Source organism: Panthera uncia, chromosome F1 (assembly GCF_023721935.1).
Source record: "Panthera uncia isolate 11264 chromosome F1, Puncia_PCG_1.0, whole genome shotgun sequence".
In the NCBI taxonomy this organism is placed as follows: Eukaryota; Metazoa; Chordata; class Mammalia; order Carnivora; family Felidae; genus Panthera; species Panthera uncia.
The window spans coordinates 51834933-51858686 of NC_064813.1; the positions used below are offsets into that span (position 1 = coordinate 51834933).

Genomic DNA, 23754 nt, shown 5'->3' on the forward strand with positions numbered 1-23754 from the left:
CCTGACTCTTGGTTTCAGCTCAGGTCATGATCTCACGGTTTGTGAGTTCGAGCCCCACATTAGGCTCAATGCTGCTGGTGCGGAGTTTGGTATTCTCTCTCTCTCCCTCTCACTCTGCCCCTCCCCTGCTCTCTGTCTCTCTCTCAAAATAAATAAACTTAAAAAAAAAAAAAGAAAACTTATATGATAGCCATTTATTGTATTTTTCCATGTCTGTGGGTCCAGTAAAGTGGATTGAGTGAGCCCTTTCCTCCCTTGGTGCTACTCCAATTTGGAGTCACTTCTTCTATGTAAAGGAAGAAGAGAAAACAAGGAAACCTTTTTTTTTTTTTTTAATGTTTATTGTGTGTGTGAGAGAGAGAGCAAGCAGGGGAGGGGCAGAGAGAGACAGAGAATCTCAAGCAGGCTGCTGTGTGCTATCAGCACAGAGTCTGATGTGGGGCACAAACTCAAAAAAAAAAAAAAAATCATGACCTGACCCGAAATCAAGGATCATGACCTTAACCAACTGAGCGCCCCAGGAGCCCCAAGACAGCAAGGAAATCTTATATCTGTTCACTGTGGGTTTTTTTTTTTTTTTTTTTTTGAGCCTAAGGAAAAAAAATCTGGCAAAACTAAGCTCGATGACTAAAAAGAGAATTGGTTAACAAAACTGCAAACCTCACAGAGCTGTTTTGGCCAGGCCTTCTGGCCAGTAAACACACACACACACACACACACACACACAATGGGCTTATGGATATATTATGAAGGGGAACCACTTCTGAAGGGTGGTGACTATGTTTTGTCTCTCTCCTTGTACAGAGTAGCGTTTTGTTTTAATTTTTTTTAATGTTTATTTAGTTTTGAGACAGAGAGAGACAGAGCATGAATGGGGGAGGGTCAGAGAGAGAGGGAGACACAGAATCTGAAGCAGCTCCAGGCCCTGAGCTGTCAGCACAGAGCCGGACATGGGGCTCGAACCCACAAACTATGAGATCATGACCTGAACCGAAGTCGGACGCTCAACCAACTGAGCCACCCAGATGCCCCCAGAGTAGCATTTTTTATTAGTAGACCAGAATTCCTTTTACTGTGTCTTCACGTCGGGCTTAAGTATTTCTCACGGTTCCTTTTGGGTTTGAGAAGGGCAGATAGTGAGAGGAACAGGCAGAAAGATGAAGGAGGGTGCACATTAGGAAAGAGGACTTCAACTACCTCCATTTTGACTTCAGTCTGTACTTTCTAATTGATTAAATTCTTCCCAGCTTATCTCTCAACTCAGGCAAAAGGCGAGGCAAAGCACCCTGTGGTAAGAACCAAACCGTCCCCTCCAGCAATAAGGACCCCCGGAGCCGGCAAGACCTCGCTTGACTGACCCCAAGACAATGGTTGACCTGACCTGTACTGCCACCTGCATGTCCCCACCAACCTTTGTCCCACATTTTCCTTACATGAGCCTGGAAGTGTTTTCAGCACTTTGGAGACAGGCTTCCAATGCGTGGTGGCCTCATTGAAATAAATCCCTTTCCTGTTTCACCCCCTCCCTCGACTCTCTGCTTCCGGACTGTGTCAGTGGCTGGTGGCCCGATGTGCTCTGTTTGGGACCCCTGGAGCCAGATGTTCTTGTACCCCCATGCCACGATTATGGTTACACAGTAGACATTACTGAGAATCATTGCACTTTGGATTATGGTGCAAGTGACAAAGAATGCAGATGGTGTGGCAGCAACAATAAACGCGAGAAGTTTGGGTGCGTTCACTCACTCATAGAGCAACACACGTTGGGTGTTCAGACCTGCGGCCCAGGGCTGGAGTAACGTAGAGAAAGTGAGGCCTGAACGGGAAGCAGATTACAGGAAAGATGCCAGCTGTGTCTGGGGCTGTCGCATTTGGGCGGAGGTGAGGAAGCGGGGTGTGGGCGTGTGGGGGGCTGGGTTTCAAAGCAAAGGACTCGGGGAGCAGGTGGCCTTCTGGGAGTTGGCCTTCGGAGCTGAAGCCTGGGAGAAGATGAACTCACTTCCTGAGGAGGGAAGACAAGAGGAGGGAAAGGGTAGAGAGGAAAGTTTAGGACTGAGATTGGAAGGGACCTGGTTGGTGTAAGATCAACCAACAGACTGACTGACACTGAACAGCCACAGAGGCAGGAAGGAGGACAGGAGAAACTCATGGAAACTAGGGGGACTGTTTTTTTTTTTTTAATGTTTATTTATTTTTTGGGAGAGAGAGAGAGAGAGAGAGTAGTGGAGGGGCAGAGAGAGAGGGAGACAGAGAATCCAAAGCAGGCTCCACATTGTCATCACAGAGCCTGACATGGGGCTCAACCCATGAACTCCTAGATCATGACCTGAGCAGAAACCAAGTCAGAGGCTTAACTGAGCCACTCAGGCGCCCCAGGGGGACTGCTTTTTAAAAAAGGACTGAGGGTCCCACTGCCTTGAATGTTCCTCGGAAGTCAGTAAGAGTGACTGCTGCTAAAAAATATCCCCTAGATGATCACTGTGGAGGTCAAGGGCAAACCTAGGAAGAGATTTTCACAAAGTGACGAGGTGAAAATCACTCTGGAGAACTTTAAAGGGTAAGTGGGAAGAAGGAAAATGGGCAAAGCCCTCGGAGAGCATCCTTCAGACAAGTTTTACTATGAAGGGAGGAGTGTGGGAGGGGAAATGAGGGAGAGAATCAACTGTGACTCTAATGTTTATTTATTTTTTTTATTATTTTGAGGGAGAGTGAGCGTGTGCGGGATAGGGGCAGAAAGATAGGGAAAGAGACTCCCAAGCAGGCTCAGCTTGGAGCCCAACGCGGGGCTCAAACTCATGGCCATGAGATCATGACCTGGGCCGAAATCAAGGGTCGGATATTCAACCGACTGAACCACTCAGGCACTGGAAAAAAGTGTGACTCTATCCAGGGTACACTGAAGATTGCAGAGAGGAGGCCGGTGGTCAGCAGGGAAGGGGGTGGGATTCAAAGCACAGGAGGTGGGATTATTTCGGGGAGAAGGACCACCCTTCCTTGTTGCAGACAGAAATGAAGCCGATTGCAGGTGGGTGGGAAGGGAGCAAATTACTGACCGGTGACCTCTCTTTTCCTGGTGAGTGTGGAAGCAGGGAGTTCTGTAGAGCATACAGGGAGAGGTGGGTGAGGACAGGAGGGGTGTGCAGTGGGGGAGGGTGGGAGGAAGTGGGAGGTTTGGGGAGGGAGGAGAAGGTCTGAAATCTTCATGACAGACCAGGGTAACATAGTGGTACTTAGCTGAGCGGGGTGATGATGAATTCAGAGGAATACCTCTACTTTCTAGATATGGAAACCGGCAGGTGACTTCAGCTCTGGCCTTACTTTGAGGCCACCTCATTGTACAGCTCCCAGAGCCTCAGTTCAGATTCCGGTCTATGTGAACGGCATCTTGGAATTGTAATGCACGGTCCACAGTCCTGCTTCAGTTCTGTCTTCCGTAAATTTAGATAACAGCACTTCCTTCATCGTCTTGTGCTGAAGACTATTTGTAAAATCCCTCAACAACGCCACGAACAAGCAAGTTCTCTCTAAGAGTGACCTGTTGCTCACATCTCCCGTGTTGTTGTTTAGACACATTAAGTTCTTTGTAGGAGGCATTGGCCTTTCATGAATATATAACTCTTACTTTAAAAAATGCCAATGCCATATACTGAAGATGAGATTATAATTTGACACAGTGTGGCTGGAAATCCAATTTGCAGTAAGTATCCAAAGACTTAAAATATTTACATTCTTGATGTAGTAAATTCCATGTATCAAAATTTAATTTGAAGAAAACCAGACATTCGAAGATTGGTACTTTTTACCGACTTTTGAACAAGGGGCACCATACCTTTTCTTTCCACTGAGCCCTGCAAATGATGCAGCAGGCTCTAACTATAAGTACTTATTTTATTCTCAATACTTTTGGTATTTTTTCATTTTTTAAATGTTTATTTATTTAGGGAATCTCTACACCTAACATGGGGCTCAAACTCATGACCCCTGAGATCAGAAGTCGCCTGCTCTTCAGACTGAGCCAGCCAGGCACCTTGTTTTCATTTTTGTCATTTTTAAACAGTAGACATATACGCCTTATAAATTCCGAAAAGGAATTATTTTACAGAAATGTAAGGAGGCCCCAATTAACTAGTGAATTGCCCTTCTGCTTTTCTTGATGGTGCCGTCCGTATCTCAATGCTTTCCGGAAATGCCTTCTGGATTATGCCATGTAACTTGAAAAGAAAAGGAGTGGCAAACTAAAAAACAAACAAATAAATATCATCCCAAATTTCCAGAGTTTGTCTATGTTCATCCTTGTTTGACTTCCTCTAAACTGGTTTTCACCCCACCACTACATGAAAACTCTTCCTAAATTTGTACTTAATCTTTATGTTATTAAACCCAAAGGGCATTTGTTCCCCCCCAATAGTCATCTTCATCGACGTCTCAGTGGTATTCGGGCACCTGAACACTCACCCAACCCTTTCCAAAGGCCAGCTGCCCTACTTTACGTGGCAGGGCTCCTACCTCCCTCTCTGGCTGATGGGGGCACAGCCACTTCTACTCACATTCTCTTTGGGTGACAAAGCTGATCCATTCGGAAGCCGTGCTGCCCACCTCATTGTGGGCCACCACCCTCAGCTTGTAGGTGGTGTAAGGCTGGAGGCCCTCAAGGCTGGCTGTCTGCCCTGGCCCCACGAACTTCGTCTCTGTTTGGCTGGGAGTGCACGCAGTGGCTGAATCCAGGGGACAAGCCACGTAGAGCTGAAGCTCATAGCTAGAACGAGAGAGCAGGCAATCAGATTAGTTTAACTTTCCTCTCAAACGGGGTGTATCTTGTGAGGAGACGTTTGGTTTTCGCGGAACTCACAAGCTCTTTCCGATTTCCGTTTGTGGGAAACTGCGCTCAGACACACTTTACTTAATGCCGTTGGAAATGAGCGGCGGATGTAACCGGAGAAGTGATAAGAAAAGTCACATGTGTACACGTGTTGCTGTCCAGCCAGCAACTAGCAATCCTTGTTGGTAGAGATAAGAGATTTGTCTCTTTTCAGGGAAGAGCGATAAAAGCGTTCTCCTCTGCTGAAAAGAAGGAATATCTTTTTTTCAAACAAACAAACAAGCAAATAAATACCGAACAAACAGTATCTTTTGTTCCAGATTATTTTGAGTAAAATCCCTCCTTTGTTTTTTCAAGCGGTGGTTCCTTACGGCATTTTAAATTAGATCAGGCAAATTCTGATTTACCACAGAAGTTTCTTATGTTCCAGCCGAGGCCCACAGAATGAATAATTCCAGGGAACCCTGAAGAGCGTACTCTTTCAATGAACGCAAACACATTGCCTAGTCTTTCTTATTTAAAGACAATGTGGTTGTTCACCTTTCTGTCGTTAGCTGATTTTATGATTTAAACACTTTTCAGGGAACATAAGTCAGTTTATTTGTCTATTTCGCTATAGGTATTTGTTCAATAAGCACGCCTTCCTTGGGCAGGGCTGGGTAGCTGCACGTCTGTATGCGTGTCTTATGTTGGCTTATTCATCCTTCTGTCTGGCCCACTACCTTTGAATGACACCATTGGGGAACAGAGGAGGACTCCACTGGAAGGCAGCTGTCCGTGAGGACAGTGTCTGGATCTGGGGAGAGGACAGTCCTGAGGGTGGAGCAGGATGAGTTCTCAGCTCTGCCGTTGGCCCTTTGCTGCAACAATTGAAGCAAGTGCAGGCCTCCACCCCGATGGAGTACGTAGTGAAGGGCTGCAGGCCGTGAAGAGTCTGCTGGGTGGCCATGCCTTCCGACAGCTGTAGGAAGAAAGGATACGAGGTGAGGCAGCGTCGCAGAGCACAGACAACAGACAAATGTTTATCGTGTATCCCACCTCCTATGAAGGGAGTGCCACGCCGGGTCACCTGGGAGGCACGCTATGGCATCTCGCGTAGTATTTACCCTCAAGGAATTGCCAATCCAGTTGGAGAGGCATATCTTAAACATGCGAAGAATGTAATGGTGTAATAGTTAGAAGTTTGAGGTAACAGGATAGAGATCACGAGGCACAATATTATTTAGCACCATAGAAAGATGTTAGAATATGGCACAGAACACACAACATGTATTTTCTTAAGTTTTTATGAAAATTCCAGTAAGTTCACATATAGTGTAATATTAGTTTCAGGTGTATAATTTAGTGATTCAACACTTCCATATATTACCTGGTGCTCACCACAAGCACCCTCCTTAATCCCCATCACCTATTTAACCCATCCTCCCACCCACCTCCTCTCTGGTAACCATCAGTTTGTTTTCTATTGTTAAGAGTCTGTTTCGGGGCACCTGGGTGGCTCAGTCGGTTGAGCATCCGACTTCGGCTCAGGTCATGATCTCACAGTTCGTGGGTTCAAGCCCCGCGTGGGGCTCTGTGCTGACAGCTTGGAGCCTGGAGCCTGTTTCAGATTCTGTGTCTCCCTCTCTCTCTGACCTTCCCCCCATTCATGCTCTGTCTCTCTCTGTCTCAAAAATGAATAAACATTAAAAAAAAAAAAAGAGTCTGTTTCTTGGTTTGCCTCTCTCCTTCTTCCCCCCATGATCATTTGCTTTGTTTCTCAAATTCTACATTAAGTGAAATCATACGGTATTTGTCTTTCTCTGACTTATTTTGCTCAGCATAATACTCTCTGGCTCCATCTACTGCCTATGGCAAGACTTCATTCCTTTTTATGACCAAGTAATATTCCTTGTAAATATAAACCACATCTTTATCCATTCATCAGTTGATGGACATTTGGGCTTTTTCCATAATTTAGCTATTGTTGATAATGCTGCTATAAACATCAGGGTGCGTATATCTCTTTGAATGAGTATTTTTGTATCCTTTGGGTAAATACCTAGTAGTGCAATTGCTGGACCGTAGGATAGTTCTATTTTTAACTTTTTGAGTAACTTCCATACTGTTTTCCAGGGTGGCTGCACCACCTCACATTCCCACTAACAGAAAATACACAAAACATTAATCAAATTCTGTGGCCTTCAGAATAATGGTTTCCAATACCAAAATCTGTATTTGAATTATATTTCTGGAGAGTATTCACTAAGGTCCATATTCTGCCATTGTTCCGTGCATGTAATTGGGGGACCAAAATTCCCTCAGATCCATGTTCGAGTGGGTGTTTAAGAGCTTGAAAGTCTATCTCTTCCTGGGAGCATGTTGGTTTATATGACATATCAAAGTCTTTCCCTCAACCACCTTTGTTACATCATGAACTTTTTGGTTTCTTTGGAGCACGTATTTTACCCCATTGTGGTTTCATTAAGAACTCTGGAACAAAAGAGTTCAGAAACTGGAAAACGAATTTCCAGTGACATAGCAACATATAATTAAGAAGAGTTATCTGCTATTTAAAAAATGCATACAATGCACTCCAAATATAAATTATTTTAGTTTATTAATATTATCATTTTATAACCATGGATAATCAAGGGTTGATTGTATTTACATCATCTATATTTATTGAATACGAGGCCCTGTAGAAAATATGCTAATACTTCTTTAACATTCAATACGAGACCTCTTTCCTTGCAAGTTATTTTCTGAAATTGTGTTTTAATACCTGGCACTCTGGATTCAGAGGATTTCTCCACACTTACCCAAATTGTTCCCTACATTGGTCTAAATAATTTATAATATCATAGTAGGATCTGTACAACTTGTCCATGAGGGTTTTTTTTATGAACAAAGTGTCATAATCTATACTTATTCACGAAAAACGCAAGAGTGGTATGCACTGGGCAGCAGAGAAGGGGCTTCATCTTACTGGCTCTTGGTGTCTTTGTATAAATAATGGAGGAACTGGTCTAATTAGTTATTAGGGTCCCTTCAGCCAGTGGCTTTGCTAAAACACAGTGGGAGAGATGATTTCTCCCCATTGTCTGCTGTGTTTCCCCGATGTGCCCCAAACGTGCCAAGAAAAAAACAGCGGAGCAAGAGTTGTGCTGGCCAAGCTGTTCTCTCTCCCAAAACGCTGGAACTTTCTCGAAGTCACCAAAAGAAAGTCTGAGCTTTCAGTGTGTTATCAGACATTTGCTTGTGCCAAAATGGGGATTCCGAGGATAGTCTTTGCTCTACTTTTTCTTTCTCATATTAACATTTACACCACCAATAACAGCCGATTTTCGACCCATTACCATATGCCACGACTTGATATTGTTTTCTGATTGAATTAATTGTTGCTAAAGTCTTGGGCTTCTTTAAAAAAATTTTTTTTTAATGTTTATTTTTTGAGAGAGGGAGAGAGAGCACAAGCGGGGGATGGGCAGAGAGACAGGGAGACACAGAATCTAAGGCAGGCTCCAGGCTCTGAGCTGTCAGCACAGAGCCCAACGTGGGACTCAAACCCACGAACCGTGAAATCATGACCTGAGCTGAAGTCAGACGCATAACTGACTGAGCCACCCAGGTGCCCCTAAAGTCTTGGGCTTCTTATATTTGTGGAGTCTTTAATACTTTTAGCACTTCTCTCCCTGAATATTTACATATTTTCTGTATGTTTCCTAACACTTTTTCTCAGATCTTTGTGCTAAGTTCATCATGGGCAATTGAGAACAGATGGGTAAGAAAGAAGGATCAAGGAGATGAAAAGGCAAGGGCACCATAGTTTATTCGTAAAGAATCAACCAGCCCTGGAATTTTGTTCTAAGTGCTCTGCTACTCACCACGGTCTCTGCCCCGCTGGTGTTGGAGAACAATCTGTAGAGACTGACGATTCCGTTGGGCTTCCCAGGGGCACTGATGTTGACCACTGCTTGGGTGGCAGAGATTGTATGGAACCTGGGGGCGCCAAGACCTTCTGGGGGGGCAGGCCCGGTTCTACACCAAGTCCAGCTACTGGGGGCTTTTCCTGCTGAATTCACTGCCCAGACCTCCAAAGAGAAATCAGTAAGATCACTCAAAAGCAAAGTAGCCTCAGGCTGAAACAAAAGTTGGCAACCAAAAGCAACCAAACAGGACAGAATGTGATAAACTTTGATCTTGCACCTTTGTAATCACAGAGGAGATCAGCTCCTTCCTCTTTTTTGCCTTTGACCATTTGAACACAAAGGGGGCCGATTAGGGGCCCTCATTTCAGAATGCAGCAGGCTGGTTTAAGCCTAATGAGAAGCCGCTCATTTCTGTATATGGGGTGTCAGCTCCTGCAACCTGAATGGATCTGCAGACTACGTAAAACTCAGCAATTCTTAAACACCGTCCCCACCAAATCTGCATGAAAATTAAATTTTCCTTTCATCAAGGAGGGAATAAACATATGGAAGGATGTATAATCTTATTTATCAAGAACCATTTGTATAATTAAACACGAATATCCTAAAAGGTTGCCTTAGGTCGTCATTTGCATGAGTAAGTAATTTGTAGAATGTCAGGTACAATAGACAGAGTAGATGGATGTGTGAGTGTATAGGGTTAAATTAGGCCCAATAACAGCCAACTACACAGTGATCAATCAGAATGATAGATCTAAATGGCAATACAAGAAGACTATCTGCGTGTTTAGGAGTAAGAGTATTCCTTAGTAAGCTTTCACGTTGTGCAAATCTAACTTCAGGAAATTTCTTTCTCATTCAGTGTCTCCTACAATAGATAGATTATCTATTATATCTATCATCTATCTATCTATCTGTCACCTATCTATCATCTATCTATCCATGCATCTATCTAATATATTTGCTCTGAGCTTTTAAAGTCTAAAAAAAAACTTGTTTGATTCTATAGTAGACACGTTCCAGGTATGCAGTGTTAAAAAAAAAAAAGCATGCAGAACATTTGAAATAGGAGATGCTTAGAAACAAACCGTTTTTGTTTCTTTTATTTTTGCATTAAGAGATGCTTCAAGAGAATAAATACGGGAGAGATTTTTAGCAGTTAGGCCAAATCTTACTGATGTGTCCATACTTTTGTTTTGTTTTGGTTTTGGTGGTTTCCTTTGGAAAAGTAAAATTTCTGATGTTGAACTGCTCTCTGATTTGCTGTCAAATGCAAATCTGCAGCCCCTTGCTGAGAGGATTGCCAGAAGCCCCATTTTTATTTTTATGTTTTTTAATTGTTATTTTTTTATTTCAAATTTTTATTTAAATTGTAGTTAGTTAACATATATGGTAAAACTGGTTTCAGGGGCAGAATTTAGTGATTCGTCACTTACATATAACACCCAGTGTTCATCCCAACAAGTGCCCCATATTTTAAGAGACAACTAACCTCCTTACATAGCAGAATCTGCCCTTGTTAGACACATTCTCTCACTGTATAATAATCACTCACATTTGTATAAACCCTACACTTTACAAAGCACTTTAATGTGTGATCTGACTTCGTCCTCATAATACAACTTTGTAGGGTGGCTGGAGAATGTGTTATTAGCCCCCTTTACTGGTGAGAAAATTAAGCCTCTGAAAATGTCACTCTCTTATCTAGGTGAGAGAAGTTACAAGAGCTGAGACAAGAATTCTGCTCTCCAATAAACTTTTTTTTTTTGAATGTTTATGTATTTATTTTGAGAGAGACAGAGACCGTGTGATTGGGGGAGGGGCAGAGAGAGAGGGAAACAGAGTATCCCAAGTGGTCCCTGTACTGTCAGCACAGAGCCAGATGTGGGCCTCAAACTCACGAAACTGAGATCATGACCTGAGCCGAATCCAAGAGTAGAATGCTTAACCGACTGAGCCACTCAGAGGCCTCTCCAATAAACTCTTTTATTGCTCTTTCCAATAAACTGTGTTTTGATTCTGCATGTCGTCCATATGCATAAGTATGACATTCAGGGTCATGAAAATCAAATGGCTCGTCCATAGACAAATATGTGCAGTCCTGGGTGAGGTAACGTTAGCTTGTAAGGATGGATAGACGGGCCCAGATTGTCTTAGGGGATGGAGGTTTGTTTTCACAGGCACAGGGAGGTAGGGAGCAGCACGCCGTGTTAGCAATGGGAGAACCACTTCATGGGAACCAGACTCCAACAGCAGCTGCTCTTGTAGTCCCCTCTGAAGTGGCTCAGGTCAGACTTAGCAGAGGGAGAGTAGGTATAGAGGTTATTGATGAAGAGGTCACATCTGAGAGCAGATGAGAGAGTCCTCCACTCCTCAGTCAGCTCCAGACCAACCTCTTTAATGCAAATGCCTGTCCAGGAGATAGGCGAGAACATTTCTTACTACACAAGGAGTGACAAAGTTTGAAAAGAAAGTATTCTTGGGAAAGGGGTGCAAAACAAGGTGTACATATTGGTATCAAGTTCTTTGCCAAGAGTACGGCTCGTGTTGGTGAGTTAAGGTGTTAAGAGATAAACTGAGGCATGTTAAAAATTTTAAGAGTTTATTTGAGCAAAAAACAATTCTAATGGGGGCACTGCCAAACTGGAAGTGGTTAGGAGCAGTTGGCCAACACAGGGAATGTGCAGAAGCAAAGAGAGGAGTGTATTTAATTAGCTGTAGCCATTGTTCTCTGTGTTTTGATTTTGTAATCTTGAAGCATTTACCGGCTTAGATTTCAGTTTGTTTACATAGACCTTCAAAGCATTAGAGCCACCATAGACTAATGGTCTCCTTGCTTAATTAAGTAAAGGGCATATAGAATTTTGATACAGGCCACAATGGATGGGAAAGGAAACAAGGAGGAAAATAAAAGTAGTGTAATAAAATAAAAATTCAGCAAGTTGCCAATTGATTACTGAGCACCAATAGGAGACCAGCAACAGGGCAGGTATGAGGATGTTGAAAAAAATGATATAAGTATCATAAGTGCTCAGCACGGGGTCTGGCCTCGGATTATGAACATTCACTTTGCTTTCATTTTTGATGTAGATGCAGCATTATAAATACTATGAAGGCTTTTTAATGCTAGTGTCGTCAGATAAAAACTAAACCTCGTACCTTCCTGTGTTAGGTGAGTTTTTGTCAGGTAGAGTCCTATTTCCAAAATGTGATTTAATCTATGGCATTTTTAAAACACTTGAGCCTCAGTATTATGGTGTTTCTGTGTATTTCTATGGCAATATTCTGGTCTGAAAAGAAGGCAATTCAAAATTCTCCATCACTAACTGGGAATGTGTGTAGGACTTAGTGTCTTTTGTCTTTGACAGGAGACCTTCATAATATATTGCTCTTTTTCTTAGTCTTTCTTTTTAGTATTCAATCAATTTGAGATCAAAATAGCATTCATATAAATCAACGTGTTTATGCAAAGCAGGATCAGCCTATTTACATGAGCTACTCTGAAAATGAAAGCAGTTACAACGAAGAGAAAGCTGACTGAAATAATGAAGAATTATGGATTTCACAAAATTTGTACCACGAGGCAGTGTTTCTGTGATACAAAACCACCAGAAGAAGAGTAAAGAGGAAACTGTCCGTGGTATCCTGTCTGTTGAAGTAAAAAGTCTTTTAGCCAAAAATTGCTGTGGCTTTCTGCCAATGCCCAGTGAAGCAGGAAACAAAGGAACTGAAGTGTAATAGTTCAGGGTTCAGAATAAAAATAGTAACAGATATGCTTCTGATTTCTACTGACAAAATGGGACCCCAGGATTTGGGTTCATCTTTATATGGTGTGAAAAAAGAAGCAGAGATCTTGCATGGGAAATTTTGAGCAATATGCTCTGATCTTTTGATTTTAATGAACCGACATAAAAATCAAGAAATAAAATAGCTTGTGACCATGGAATTGCCTGCCATATCTATCTCTGTCTATCATATCTACCTATCATTTACCTAATCCATCCATCCATCCATTCACCCATTACCACCTAGTTACCTACTTTTTACCTGACAAGCCACTCCATCTGGTTTGTGTCCCAAGATTTCCTGACACGATCGATCATAGGGTACAGAAACATGGGCTTTTACTGTGTGGGCTGCTCATAGAAAAGAAGGGACATATTTATGGGATGAGAGCAAGTAAGGCTTTTGAATTACAAGAACAAGTGACAAAAAGTAAGGATAGTCTTGGGGCGCCTGAGTGGCTCAGTTGGTTGAGCAGCTGACCCTTGGTTTGGGCTCAGGTCATGATCTCACAGTTCATGAGTTCGAGCCCCACAACGTGCTCTGCACCGACAACGTGGAGCCCGCTTGGGATTCTCTCTCTCCCTCTCTCTCTGCCCCTCCCCGCTCATGCTCTCTGTCTCTCTCAAAATAAATAAATAAACTTAAAAAAAAAAGTAAGGATACTCTTCATTTTTTATTTATTCAGAATATCTTTATCCCTACAGTATCCAGCTGAACATATTTATTATTTTATAATTAAAAAAAGATGAGGGGCGCCTAGGTGGTTCAGTCGGTTAAAGTTCTGACTTGATTTCGGCTCAGGTCATGATCTCATGGTTCCTGAGTTCGAGCCCCACAACGGGCTCTGTACTGACAGCATGGAGCCTACTTAGTATTCCGTCTCCCTCCGCCTCTGCCCCGTCTCCACTTGTTCTATCTCTCTCAATATCAATAAAAAATAAGCTAAAAAAAGATTATTAAAGTTTTCACTAAAACAATTGGTTATTTGTGTTTAGTGAGCACTTGCACGCACACACACGCACACACACACACTCAACTGTAAGAGTTAGGAACCTCCCAACGAATAGCTGTGAAAAATGAGAGCAAGTTTGGACTGGCTAAATTGGGGTGTTCTCTTCTCTAAGGTTTTGGTTGTGACCATGACAAGAGTTACAATGTAAATTAACTATTTGAATAAAAACAAAATAAAACCATTTAACCACAAATTCTATCACTGACTGCAAAAGTAGTAGATATTTCTGTTTATATTTCCATTTTCAATCTAATTTAAAAAACCTAACTAGTTACTATTACCATCTTTATGTTAGTATTCATTAAATAAATGAAACTGTTCTTTTATTTACTTCCCTCAACCAGTACTAATGACTGTATTTTGCCTTAAAAAATTTCAGTTACCTAAAGTGCCACCATACTGCCAGGATCCCACTGCTGTGGAAACGATGGGTTTAATCATTTCTTCTCTGTTTAAAACTGCCTCCTAGAAATCTTCCATCAGAGAAGTCTTTGTCAAAATGTGTTCCTGGGCCGTGATCATCAAAATCATTTTGGAGCCCCTATATTAGTGTTTGTGGTGAAAGGACCTTGGAACCTGCCTTTTCGACACATTTCCAATGTGATTCTTGTGCCCAGTCTTGTTTGAGAAACACAGATGGCTATTCTTTATAGAACCAGGAATATACATGTAGATGCTATGTACATTCTTTTGTTGTTGTTGTTGATTTATTTTTGCGAGAGAGTGAGACAGAGCATGAGCAGGGGAGGGGCAGAGAGAGAGGGAGACACAGAACCTGAAGCGGGCTTCAGTCTCTGAGCTGTCAGCACAGAGCCTGATGCAGGGCTCGAACTCATGAACCACAAGATCATGACCTGAGCCAAAGTCAGACGCTTAACTGGCTGAGCCACCCAGGCGCCCCGGCACCACATGCATTCTTAAACTTGTATTCATCGAAGTCAGTTTAGAATTGTACTTTGCATTTCTGTTGTCATTACCTTCAGCCATTCAAAAAAGCATGAAGCATGTATCTGTTTGAATATGTTACAGCTGCAATCATCATTACAGAGTTTATTACAGCGGTCATGGTTTCAAACAGAACCAGAGTTCATTAGCTTTCGAGAAGGAACATTTGCTACCTAGTTTTCAATCCAGGTGTACATTTCTTGAAACCCCAATATTTCTGGAGCTTGTTGGATCTATTTTTCCCTTGCAGCCCAGATGAATATTATTCTAAATGCTCCCAATTCCTCTCAACACATTATTCCTTTAGTTTGATTCCAGAAGGGAGGGAAGAATCTGTGAACAGAAGCGTTTGTAATAATTTTTGTAAAAGAGACAGAGAAGGGGCCATGACTCTGCAGAGGACAGGGGAAAGGCAAGATAGATCTGAAATTTCCCCGGAGTGGTAGCTGTTGGGTGCTTACATTATAGTGCTAGTTATTCTTCAGCCTTATTTCTATACTTAACTGTAAAGTCGTTTTCATCTTAGTGCTTTGTCTTACCCAATGGTTCATAGCTTTCTGAAGTAACATTCTTTTTTTTTTTTTTATTTTTTTATTTTTTTTTAATTTTTTTTTTCAACGTTTTTTTATTTTATTTTTGGGACAGAGAGAGACAGAGCATGAACGGGGGAGGGGCAGAGAGAGAGGGAGACACAGAATCGGAAACAGGCTCCAGGCTCCGAGCCATCAGCCCAGAGCCTGACGCGGGGCTCGAACTCACGGACCGCGAGATCGTGACCTGGCTGAAGTCGGACGCTTAACCGACTGCGCCACCCAGGCGCCCCTGAAGTAACATTCTTTAGGACTGATGTTTTCCTAGTCTTTTTCTTTAATGTTATTTCTGAGAGAAAGAGCACGAGGGGGGAGGCAGAGAGAGACAGAGGGACAGAGGATCGGAAGTGGGTCTGCGCTGACATCAGTGAGCATGACACAGGGCTTGCACCCACGGACCATGAGATCATAACCTGCACCAAAGACGGATGCTCAACCGACTGAGCCCCCCAGTCCCTCCTCCAAGTATAGTCTTTATGCAAAGAGAAATTCTTAGTGTCAATCTCCAGGGATTTCCTGATGTGTTTTTCCTTTATCATATCATAAGGACTTTCCTTAGTTGTAAAAGTATTTTATGATTCTTTTGGCTAAGAGACCAGCATGCTACAAGTGTTGTGAAAGCCAAGAGAACAGCTTAGTGATATTGACGATACTGTTAGCACCCACTCGATGTCGATTCGTTCTTGTATTCACTATCAACTTCCATACAAAAATGGAAGGCAGAGATAACCATATTCAGCCAGTGATCTTTCACAAAGAACTTCTAATCTGTTGACTCCTCATGTAAGTGACAGTGACCGTCCTAGCCCTTAGAGCAATTTGAGATTCTGCTCTTTTTCCAGGCTGCTTAGTTGTATTGCTAGAGATGTATTATAACTGCTACTCTCAAAGGATTCAGCTATGGAGGGATTTTTGAGTTCTCTGCAACTTCTGTGATATCCTGTAACATGCTTCTTGTGGACTAATGACCATTTTTGATAAGACAAAAGCATTTCAACACTAGTGATGATATATTCCTATTGAACAGCACTAGAGAAGCAACATCATTCTTTATAAAACTAGAGAGTATGGATATATCTTTGTGACAATTCATATCAGAAATAAAACAAAAACCTGACATGAATGGCCATGCCAGTAATTAATAAGTTGAGTAAATAGGTTGCATGTTAACAGACAAACAATTAAATTATTTGTTTCCTAGGGGCATGTAATGAGATTGTGATCACATTCCCATGAGGGAGACAAATAGATATTAAAAAGGTCTTTCCAACACCTGTATTGGCTAAACCAACGGCTAATTCAATAGATTCGATCAAAACCACCACTTCCTTCACTGCTTCTGATTTATGACTTTGGCTGTAGTGAGTCATCACTCATTGCAGTTTGTTCTCTACTGCTCATAAATTATGCCTCATAAATAAAAAGATACAATCAAGGAAATCATATCAATTCATCTACAACCTTGGAGTCTATTTTCCCAGGGCACTTACACTAATGCCTTTTTAAAGGGTAGCCTGTCGTGGGTTTTGAATATGTTTGAATAGCAATGTGCCAAAATGGGCTTTGCCAGAACTGTGGTTAGAGAGACTCGTGGCGAAAAAAAGAAGGCAATAAATCTGAAATTACATGATTACACGATTATTTTATTTCACAAGCAGTCCTGCAGGCTATAGTCATAAAGGAACAGCTTGCTGGAAAGCTCCGTGTAGCTATCTATTTAACTCTCTATCTATCTGATTTTCTTTCATCATCAAATGGACTTTTTCAGCATCTATGTTTGCATGAGACTTTACCGGCTACATTAGAGTTATCCTTTTACAGATATTGTCTCTGCATTCCAGGATCCTTTCATCTAAAACACTTTGGATCAGGCAAGATGGAACATGATTTTAATTGAATTCTGGGACCCAGGGGAGCAAGGGTACCACAAGACATTGTCTTCCTTTCCACTGCTACTTTTGAAATTCAGAGATGTGAAGCTACTAAAGAAATTATAAGACATTTTCCTTGCTAGAAAGGGGTGCTTTCTGTCGCTGCCGCTTAGCATACTGCCTTGTTCTTTGGAGCCACCCAATAAATATGAACACGAGGGATGGAAAACTGGCTTCAGTGATAGTGGGAAATCCTAAAATTAGCCTCAGTTTGATTTTAGTAATAAGAAGGAGAATTTGGAATTTATCACACACTACTTTTTATTGCTTCTATCTGTTCTCCCTGAGAGAAGATAGGAACCCAGTTCTGTCCAGCTCTCACGGAGGACACATAAAAGTAATTAATGGGTTCATTGAGCATTTGCACTTTTAGAATTGTATTATATATGCTGCTTTATTTCATCCTCCCAACAATCCTATCGAGTGAGTATTATTATTATCACTGTTTTGCATGAGGAAACGGAGGCACAGAAAAGTTTCTGCAACTTGGAAGTGGTAAGGCCGGGTTTCCAAGATACGTATGTGCCGTAAAAGCTCAAGCTCCTGACCTTTTGCTACATAAGGCCATGGAAGGAAGACCTGGGCACATCTTCCCGGCTCTGGAACTGTTGCAGAGCCCCGCAGTTTCGGAGACTGGCCGTTTCTGTGGAGAGCAGCCGCAAAGTGAGATGGTGGGAATTACCACAAACGTCGTAGTGTCCATCCCGGCTGCCACTTATCACGTCTTAACACTATCGCATGTTAGAGGCAAACGATATTCACATACTTTCCATACCGCTCCAAATGTGTGTAAAGGTAGTGAAATTCCAGTACGTTAACTAAAATAATAACCATGCCCTACTGATATAACATTGGAAACATATACGTTCTGCACAATAGTTGCTACAGTAAGCTAAGATCACAATCACCAATTGGGAATCACGTTTTTGGTAATAACAGTCTAGTTAACTGGGTGAGATAATTTAATCATCCATTAATCCAACAGATACTGTCTGAGCCATTCTACGTGCCAAACACTGTTCTAGGAGTTAGGGATACAATGTGAACACGGTTGGAGTCGACATCTTGGTGGGGAAAGGCAGCAAGTACACAAACACAAAAGGAACAGGTATTATGTGCTAGAAAGGAAACAACCTATAGAATAAATTATATAAGCTATAACAATATAGCGGAGAATAGCACCAGGAGGGGCTCTCGGGAGAAGATAATCAAGCTGGGATGCTAATGGCAAGAAGGAGGTCACCATGGGAAGGAAGGGAAAACACTCTGGGCAAAAGAAGAGCAAGCGCAAAGTCCCTGAGGCTGGATTCTCTAGAAGGTTGGTGTGGCCGGCCTTAGTGAGTAAGAGCCAGAGAGCAATGAGATGAGGAAAGTGGATAAATAAAAGCACCCGTTGAACCCAGGAGGACTTTGCGTTCTATGCGAAGCCAAGGGAGCATTCCCAGCAGGGATCTGACTTTATCTGATTTACATTTTATAGCAATAACTGAGTATTGATTACTTTTTATGAATTTGTCTGTTAAATTTTAATTTTACGTGTGAGTGACAGTGCCCTGGCCTTTAAATTAACTTGTTCAAAGTTTATAGCCACCCTACTAAGGTAGGTCCTTTCACCCAATTTTATGGGTAAGGAAACAAAGGCTTAGGTTTTATTTAAAAAAAACTTTAGTGTTTCTTTATTTCTGAGAGAGAGAGAGTGAATAGGGGCATGGGAGGGACACAGAGAGAGGGAGACACAGAACTTGAAGCAGGCTCCAGGCTCCGAGCTGTCAGCACAGAGCCCAATGTGGGGCTCAAACTCACAAACCAGAAGATCATGACCTGAACCAAAGTCATACACTTAACAGACTGAGCCACCCAGGCTCTCCAGGTTTAGAGGTTTTAAATTCCTTGCTGAGACTACAGACCCAGTGAATCCTGCAGCCCAGATTACAATCTGAGTCAGTTTATCTTTGCAAGGTCATGAGTTCATGCCCCTGATGGGGGTGACTTGAAGAAGCTGTGGATCAGCAGAACAATTACCGGACTTGGGTCTGAGTTCTGACCCTGTCATGTTTCTAGGTAACTTGCACGGTCCTTCAGACTCCTGATTATACCGAAGCATGAGCAATATCTATCTCACAGGACTACTGAGATTGATGTGCAAGAATGTTTTTATAGGGTTCCAAGGAATGGGTTGGTGGTAAGTACATTTATAAATATCAAGATTTTGAAAGCCCCAGAGCTGTTTACAAATGCAGTTTGGAGCAACAATGGGGTGAGTTTAGGGACACAGTCTTTGGAACCTGAATCTCAAGTTCAAATTCAAGTTCTTCGACTTACCTACTATACCTTGGGGCGTGGTAACTAATCACACAATGCATCAGATTTCTAAATGTTCTTATTAGTAATAGCCTTTATTTCAAATGGTTGTTATGAGTTAATACATGTAAAGTTCTTAACATAGCACATAGCAAGCACTAAAAATATTAATGGTTCTTATATTCTTTGTGTGAAAATTTAGGAGAGAGGGACTCAATGACTTGGAAGAGAAAGTGGGACTAAGTAGCAATCCTGTAACTCACTTCTGGGTTCCATTTAGCTGGGGTGGAGCAACCATAGATCTGAAAACACTTTCTGGCATTATGAGCTCAGGCTGCATCTGTGTGTCTTTTTCCAGGTACTTCTCTTTTCTAAAATGTTGTGGGTTAGAGCAAATTAAAGCCTGGCTTTTGAGAAATATTGTTCCGAGATAAAAATTTCCTTATTGGATAGCGTTCTCTACTTTGCGTTATTATCACTTAAAATTTCTTAAAAGCATCCCCGAATCTAAGCAAAAGGAAACAATGGAGCAATTCACTGGATTCTTCAGAGAAAAGAATTTTATCTCCGGTTCCCATTACAAACATGCCATAGGCATCAAGGAGAGAACTGCACAGTGTCCAAGATGCTTTTAGGCATCTTAGTAATGATCAGATCCATCAGCAGATAAATCAATTCACAAGAGAGAGTCTCAACCATCGTCTTAAAGATTTCAATTGAAAGCATGTGATTTACTGAAGCGTCTTAACGTCTTGGTTTCTACCTGTAGATTTGATTGCTTCATATAGACCAAGACATTTATTTAGAATTTAATGGAAATATACCATCAGTCCAAGTACTTAAGTGCAATCCTCCTTAAGCCTTCAGATTTACTTAGTGTTTTATCAATAATCATGGAGTGGCGAGCCAAAGCTTGCCAGGTGATCCTCTAGCGTGGAAAGGATTGTTCGTCACATATTGAGTGAGAGGCAGCACCAATCTGAAGAATGGGGGATATGCTAAATTGCCTCCAGATCCATTGTCTGCCCTGCTCTGTGCACTGGGGAGTGACTCTGCAGACTGCCTTAGGGATCTTCTCCTCCCTCTGGCTTCTTTCCAGTCGGATTTGACCAAAGGAAGGAGAGAGTTCAGTTTTTTAATTTCTCCTGATCCCTGTCTTTGGCATCCCGGTTTGGCAAGCCTGCACTCTTTCTCTATGATCTCAGTTTCTATGGGGGCAGCCCCGCCTCACTGGCTATAGCATTTGCTGGGTTCCGGGAACAGCTTCTTCCCCTTAGGCCTAGAAGGTAATAGCTTCTGGCTTTTGCTAGTCCCTGGGTACTTTAACATCCCTTGTTGATTCTCTTAATCCTGCCTACACCTCCATAAATAGCCTTTTCATTTAATTCTCTTCAAAGGCCCCTTTGAGTATGCCATCTGTTTCCTGCTGAGATCCTGACACCGGGGAAAACATTTCCAAATCTGACACAGGCACCAATAACAACGGGTGGGCTGAGATTGGCATTTGATCATAATGAGCATGGAGAGATTGGAAATAATTTTTTGAAAGACTGAAGAAATAGAGGAATAGTGCCTCCTCATGTCCGCATGGAATGATTTCAGTCAAGTACCACCTGTGCTCCTCAAGCCTGTCTGGCCAGTGAGTGGGATCGGAGGGGCCATGAGACTTTGGTGTGGAAATTGTGCTGTCCTGAAGATAAGGCATTCTCGGTTTCTCCCTCTTTCTGCTGCACCACCACTCAGATCTTTCAAATATCTCTCTTCATAGCTTATATTACCAGCTGTATATACATTTTTAAATGTTTATTCATTTATTTTGAGAGAGAAAAAGAGAGTGTGAGGGAGGGCAGAGAGAGAGGGAGAGAGAGAACTCCAAGCAGGCTCTGTGCTGTCCGTGCAGAGCCTGATGTGGAGCTCAATCTCAAGAATCGAGAGATTACGACCTGAGCCAAAATCAAGAGTCAGACTCTTAACTGACTGAGCCACCCAGGCGCCCCATCCCTATATTTTTATGGATACGTTATTCATGGGTGTGTTTGTCTTATCAACTAAATGATAAGCTCCTGAGGAACAGAGTTCATGGTTTCTACCCTCCTGCCCCAGTCCTAGCAACTAGACATCCATTTTGAACATGGCAGGTGCTTAATAATACATTATTATGTATTCAAGTAACAGGATAAAGTAATGGGTATTTTTCTTTCCTGGATATTTTTATGGAACCTACACTTCAGATGAATGTGGGGAGCCTTGATTTTCACACTGAACAGGAACTGTCAGTGAAGAGCCATGGGGTGGTTGAAATTACACATTTTCTGCCTTCAGCAGGAGAAAATTTGGTCGCATTGAACATTTCATGTCCAGCAAACAAGCTTCCGACACAAAGATACGAGGATCAATATTGGCTTACGTGAAATATACATCTGAATTGCATCAGCATGAGGGTGAGAACCAACACACCCTCAGATGAATAACTTGTCTCAAAGGCAATGTAAAGATTGCCAACAATCGAGCTTAAGAATAGAGTCCTAAGGGATGCCATGAGAGAGAAAAAGAACAAAAAGACATGCACACATGTGAACTAGAGCATGCTCCTGAGTGTGCTCACACACACGTAGGTAGAAATGATCTCCAGCTGGAACCAAAAGCCGGATGGCAAAAAATGACACGGTCCCTGGTCTCGTGGCAGAATTCAGACTTTTATTCATGGAAGTGTCCTGATGGCCTTCAGTCTGAGCTATAGCACTTCAGCGCTAAAGTTTTAGAACGAATTCACTGTTTGAGACAGACAATATCAATAAATCATTTAATACCTTGAGCTGTGGGAGCTGGGGGTGGAAGCAGCTTAGTTCTTGTGGGAAAGACTAACCAAACAAAAGCCTCCATGCTGGTCAGAAATACGTTAGCGAGATTAATACCTAATTAAATGCAAGTCCAAAACCAAACAGAAAACATGCTCAATAAGTTTTCTCTAAAAGTGGTATGGAAAATGCTTAGGAACACGATAGGATAAAGGCGATAGCAACAGAAAACGAGCCATCTGAATCGCATAGCTAGTCACAGAAGTGTAGACTCAGACTCAAAGTTGGACGGAATCTTAGTCACGGGTATGTGGGTAAGGTACTCTTGTCCTGAGAAGAGAAGTGGCAAGGACAAAGAAGATTGGACCACTTCGCTGAAGGGGCATCACACCTTCAGAGCCAATTGTGCTCTTGGTTGGAGATTTTTTATTCTAGCAATTCATTAATGACTCACTGATAGAGACATAAGAGGTTTTTTTTTTGTTTTGTTTTGTTTTGTTTTTTAACCTGGCTCTTTTCTGTCTCAGAAGAAAGTATCTTCTACTTTTAAATAGTAGGGGCTGAGGGTAGAGTGGGGAGATGCAGCAGTCATCCCATTGGGTATATAAGATCTCTTAGTTCTTCTAACACACCCATTTTGTTTTTTTAAAGTGAGACTATGGGAAATTAAGTATCTTGTCCAAGCTGTGTTATTTCACTCAATTTCTTGATCTGGAAAACAGAATGGCTATGAGCTTCTAATGGGGAAGAGCCTGGGAATTGTAACTATTTTACAGTAGCATGGTGGGTGTGTGCAGTGTGCTGGGAAAGCCCTCGTTTCTGGCTGAGAGTGTTTCCCACGTATTCATAAAGCCCTGGCTGTAGGAGAGGGACCCTATGACTAGGCCTATTAGATAAAAGTCCTCCATTCTTGGTCACAGGAAGGCATATGGCGCTAGGGGGTCAGTGAAAGTCTGGCTCTTGGTTGACTTATGCATACTGAGAAAGAGAAGTCCTCTTTCTACTCTGAGGTGGGAGGGCAATAATACTAATAGCTATCATAATTGTATTGGGTGAGTAGTTCCTATGTATGAGACACTGTGCTAACCACATCCATTTATCAACTTGTTCAATCCCAAAGCAAGTTCATGAGTTCAATGCTGCTCCAATCAACATTTTAAGGACAAAGAAACCAAGGCATAAAGAACGTTTGAATCAGACAGTGTCAGGGGTGATTTTCTCCAATGCCTGGAGAGAGTCTGGTGTTGGATGAGGCCAAAAGGAGACAATCTGAGATGCAGGAAGAAGAGAAGGAACGAATCTGACAGCTTTGAGTTCTGTACCCCAGGCCCCTGTGGAGGTCTGGTGTTTGCACCTTACTCTTGGTTTCAAGGAATTTCTTTGGTCCCTTTCCCAAATGGGTGAAAAGAAACAATATCTTTATGTTTAAGTTAAAGGTGGCTTTCTATCACTTGTAGTAAAATAATCAAGATACATTAATGATGATGTAAGTTTTCTCAAGAACCTAATGGGACTCTTATATGCGGTAAATGAAATAAATTGTTATTTATTTACATTTATATTTTATAATATATTTATAATTTATTAAATACATTTACTAGTAAAGAAATACATTGGGTTTCATTAGGAAACACCTCACCTCTACCGGTGTTTCCACATGT

General features: G+C 42.1%; 1 protein-coding gene across 1 annotated transcript in view; it reads right to left on the reverse strand.

The window, feature by feature from the left end:
* The window catches only part of USH2A (usherin), a 733950-nt gene that overhangs the window by 18123 nt on the left and 692073 nt on the right, over positions 1-23754 (reverse strand). The window contains exons 64-66 of the mRNA XM_049634559.1: positions 8686-8892; positions 5542-5780; positions 4548-4756 (exon numbers count right to left, since the gene is read on the reverse strand). Of these exons, the coding sequence (XP_049490516.1) occupies positions 4548-4756; positions 5542-5780; positions 8686-8892 (655 nt within the window). The remainder of the gene's footprint in view (positions 1-4547; positions 4757-5541; positions 5781-8685; positions 8893-23754) is intronic.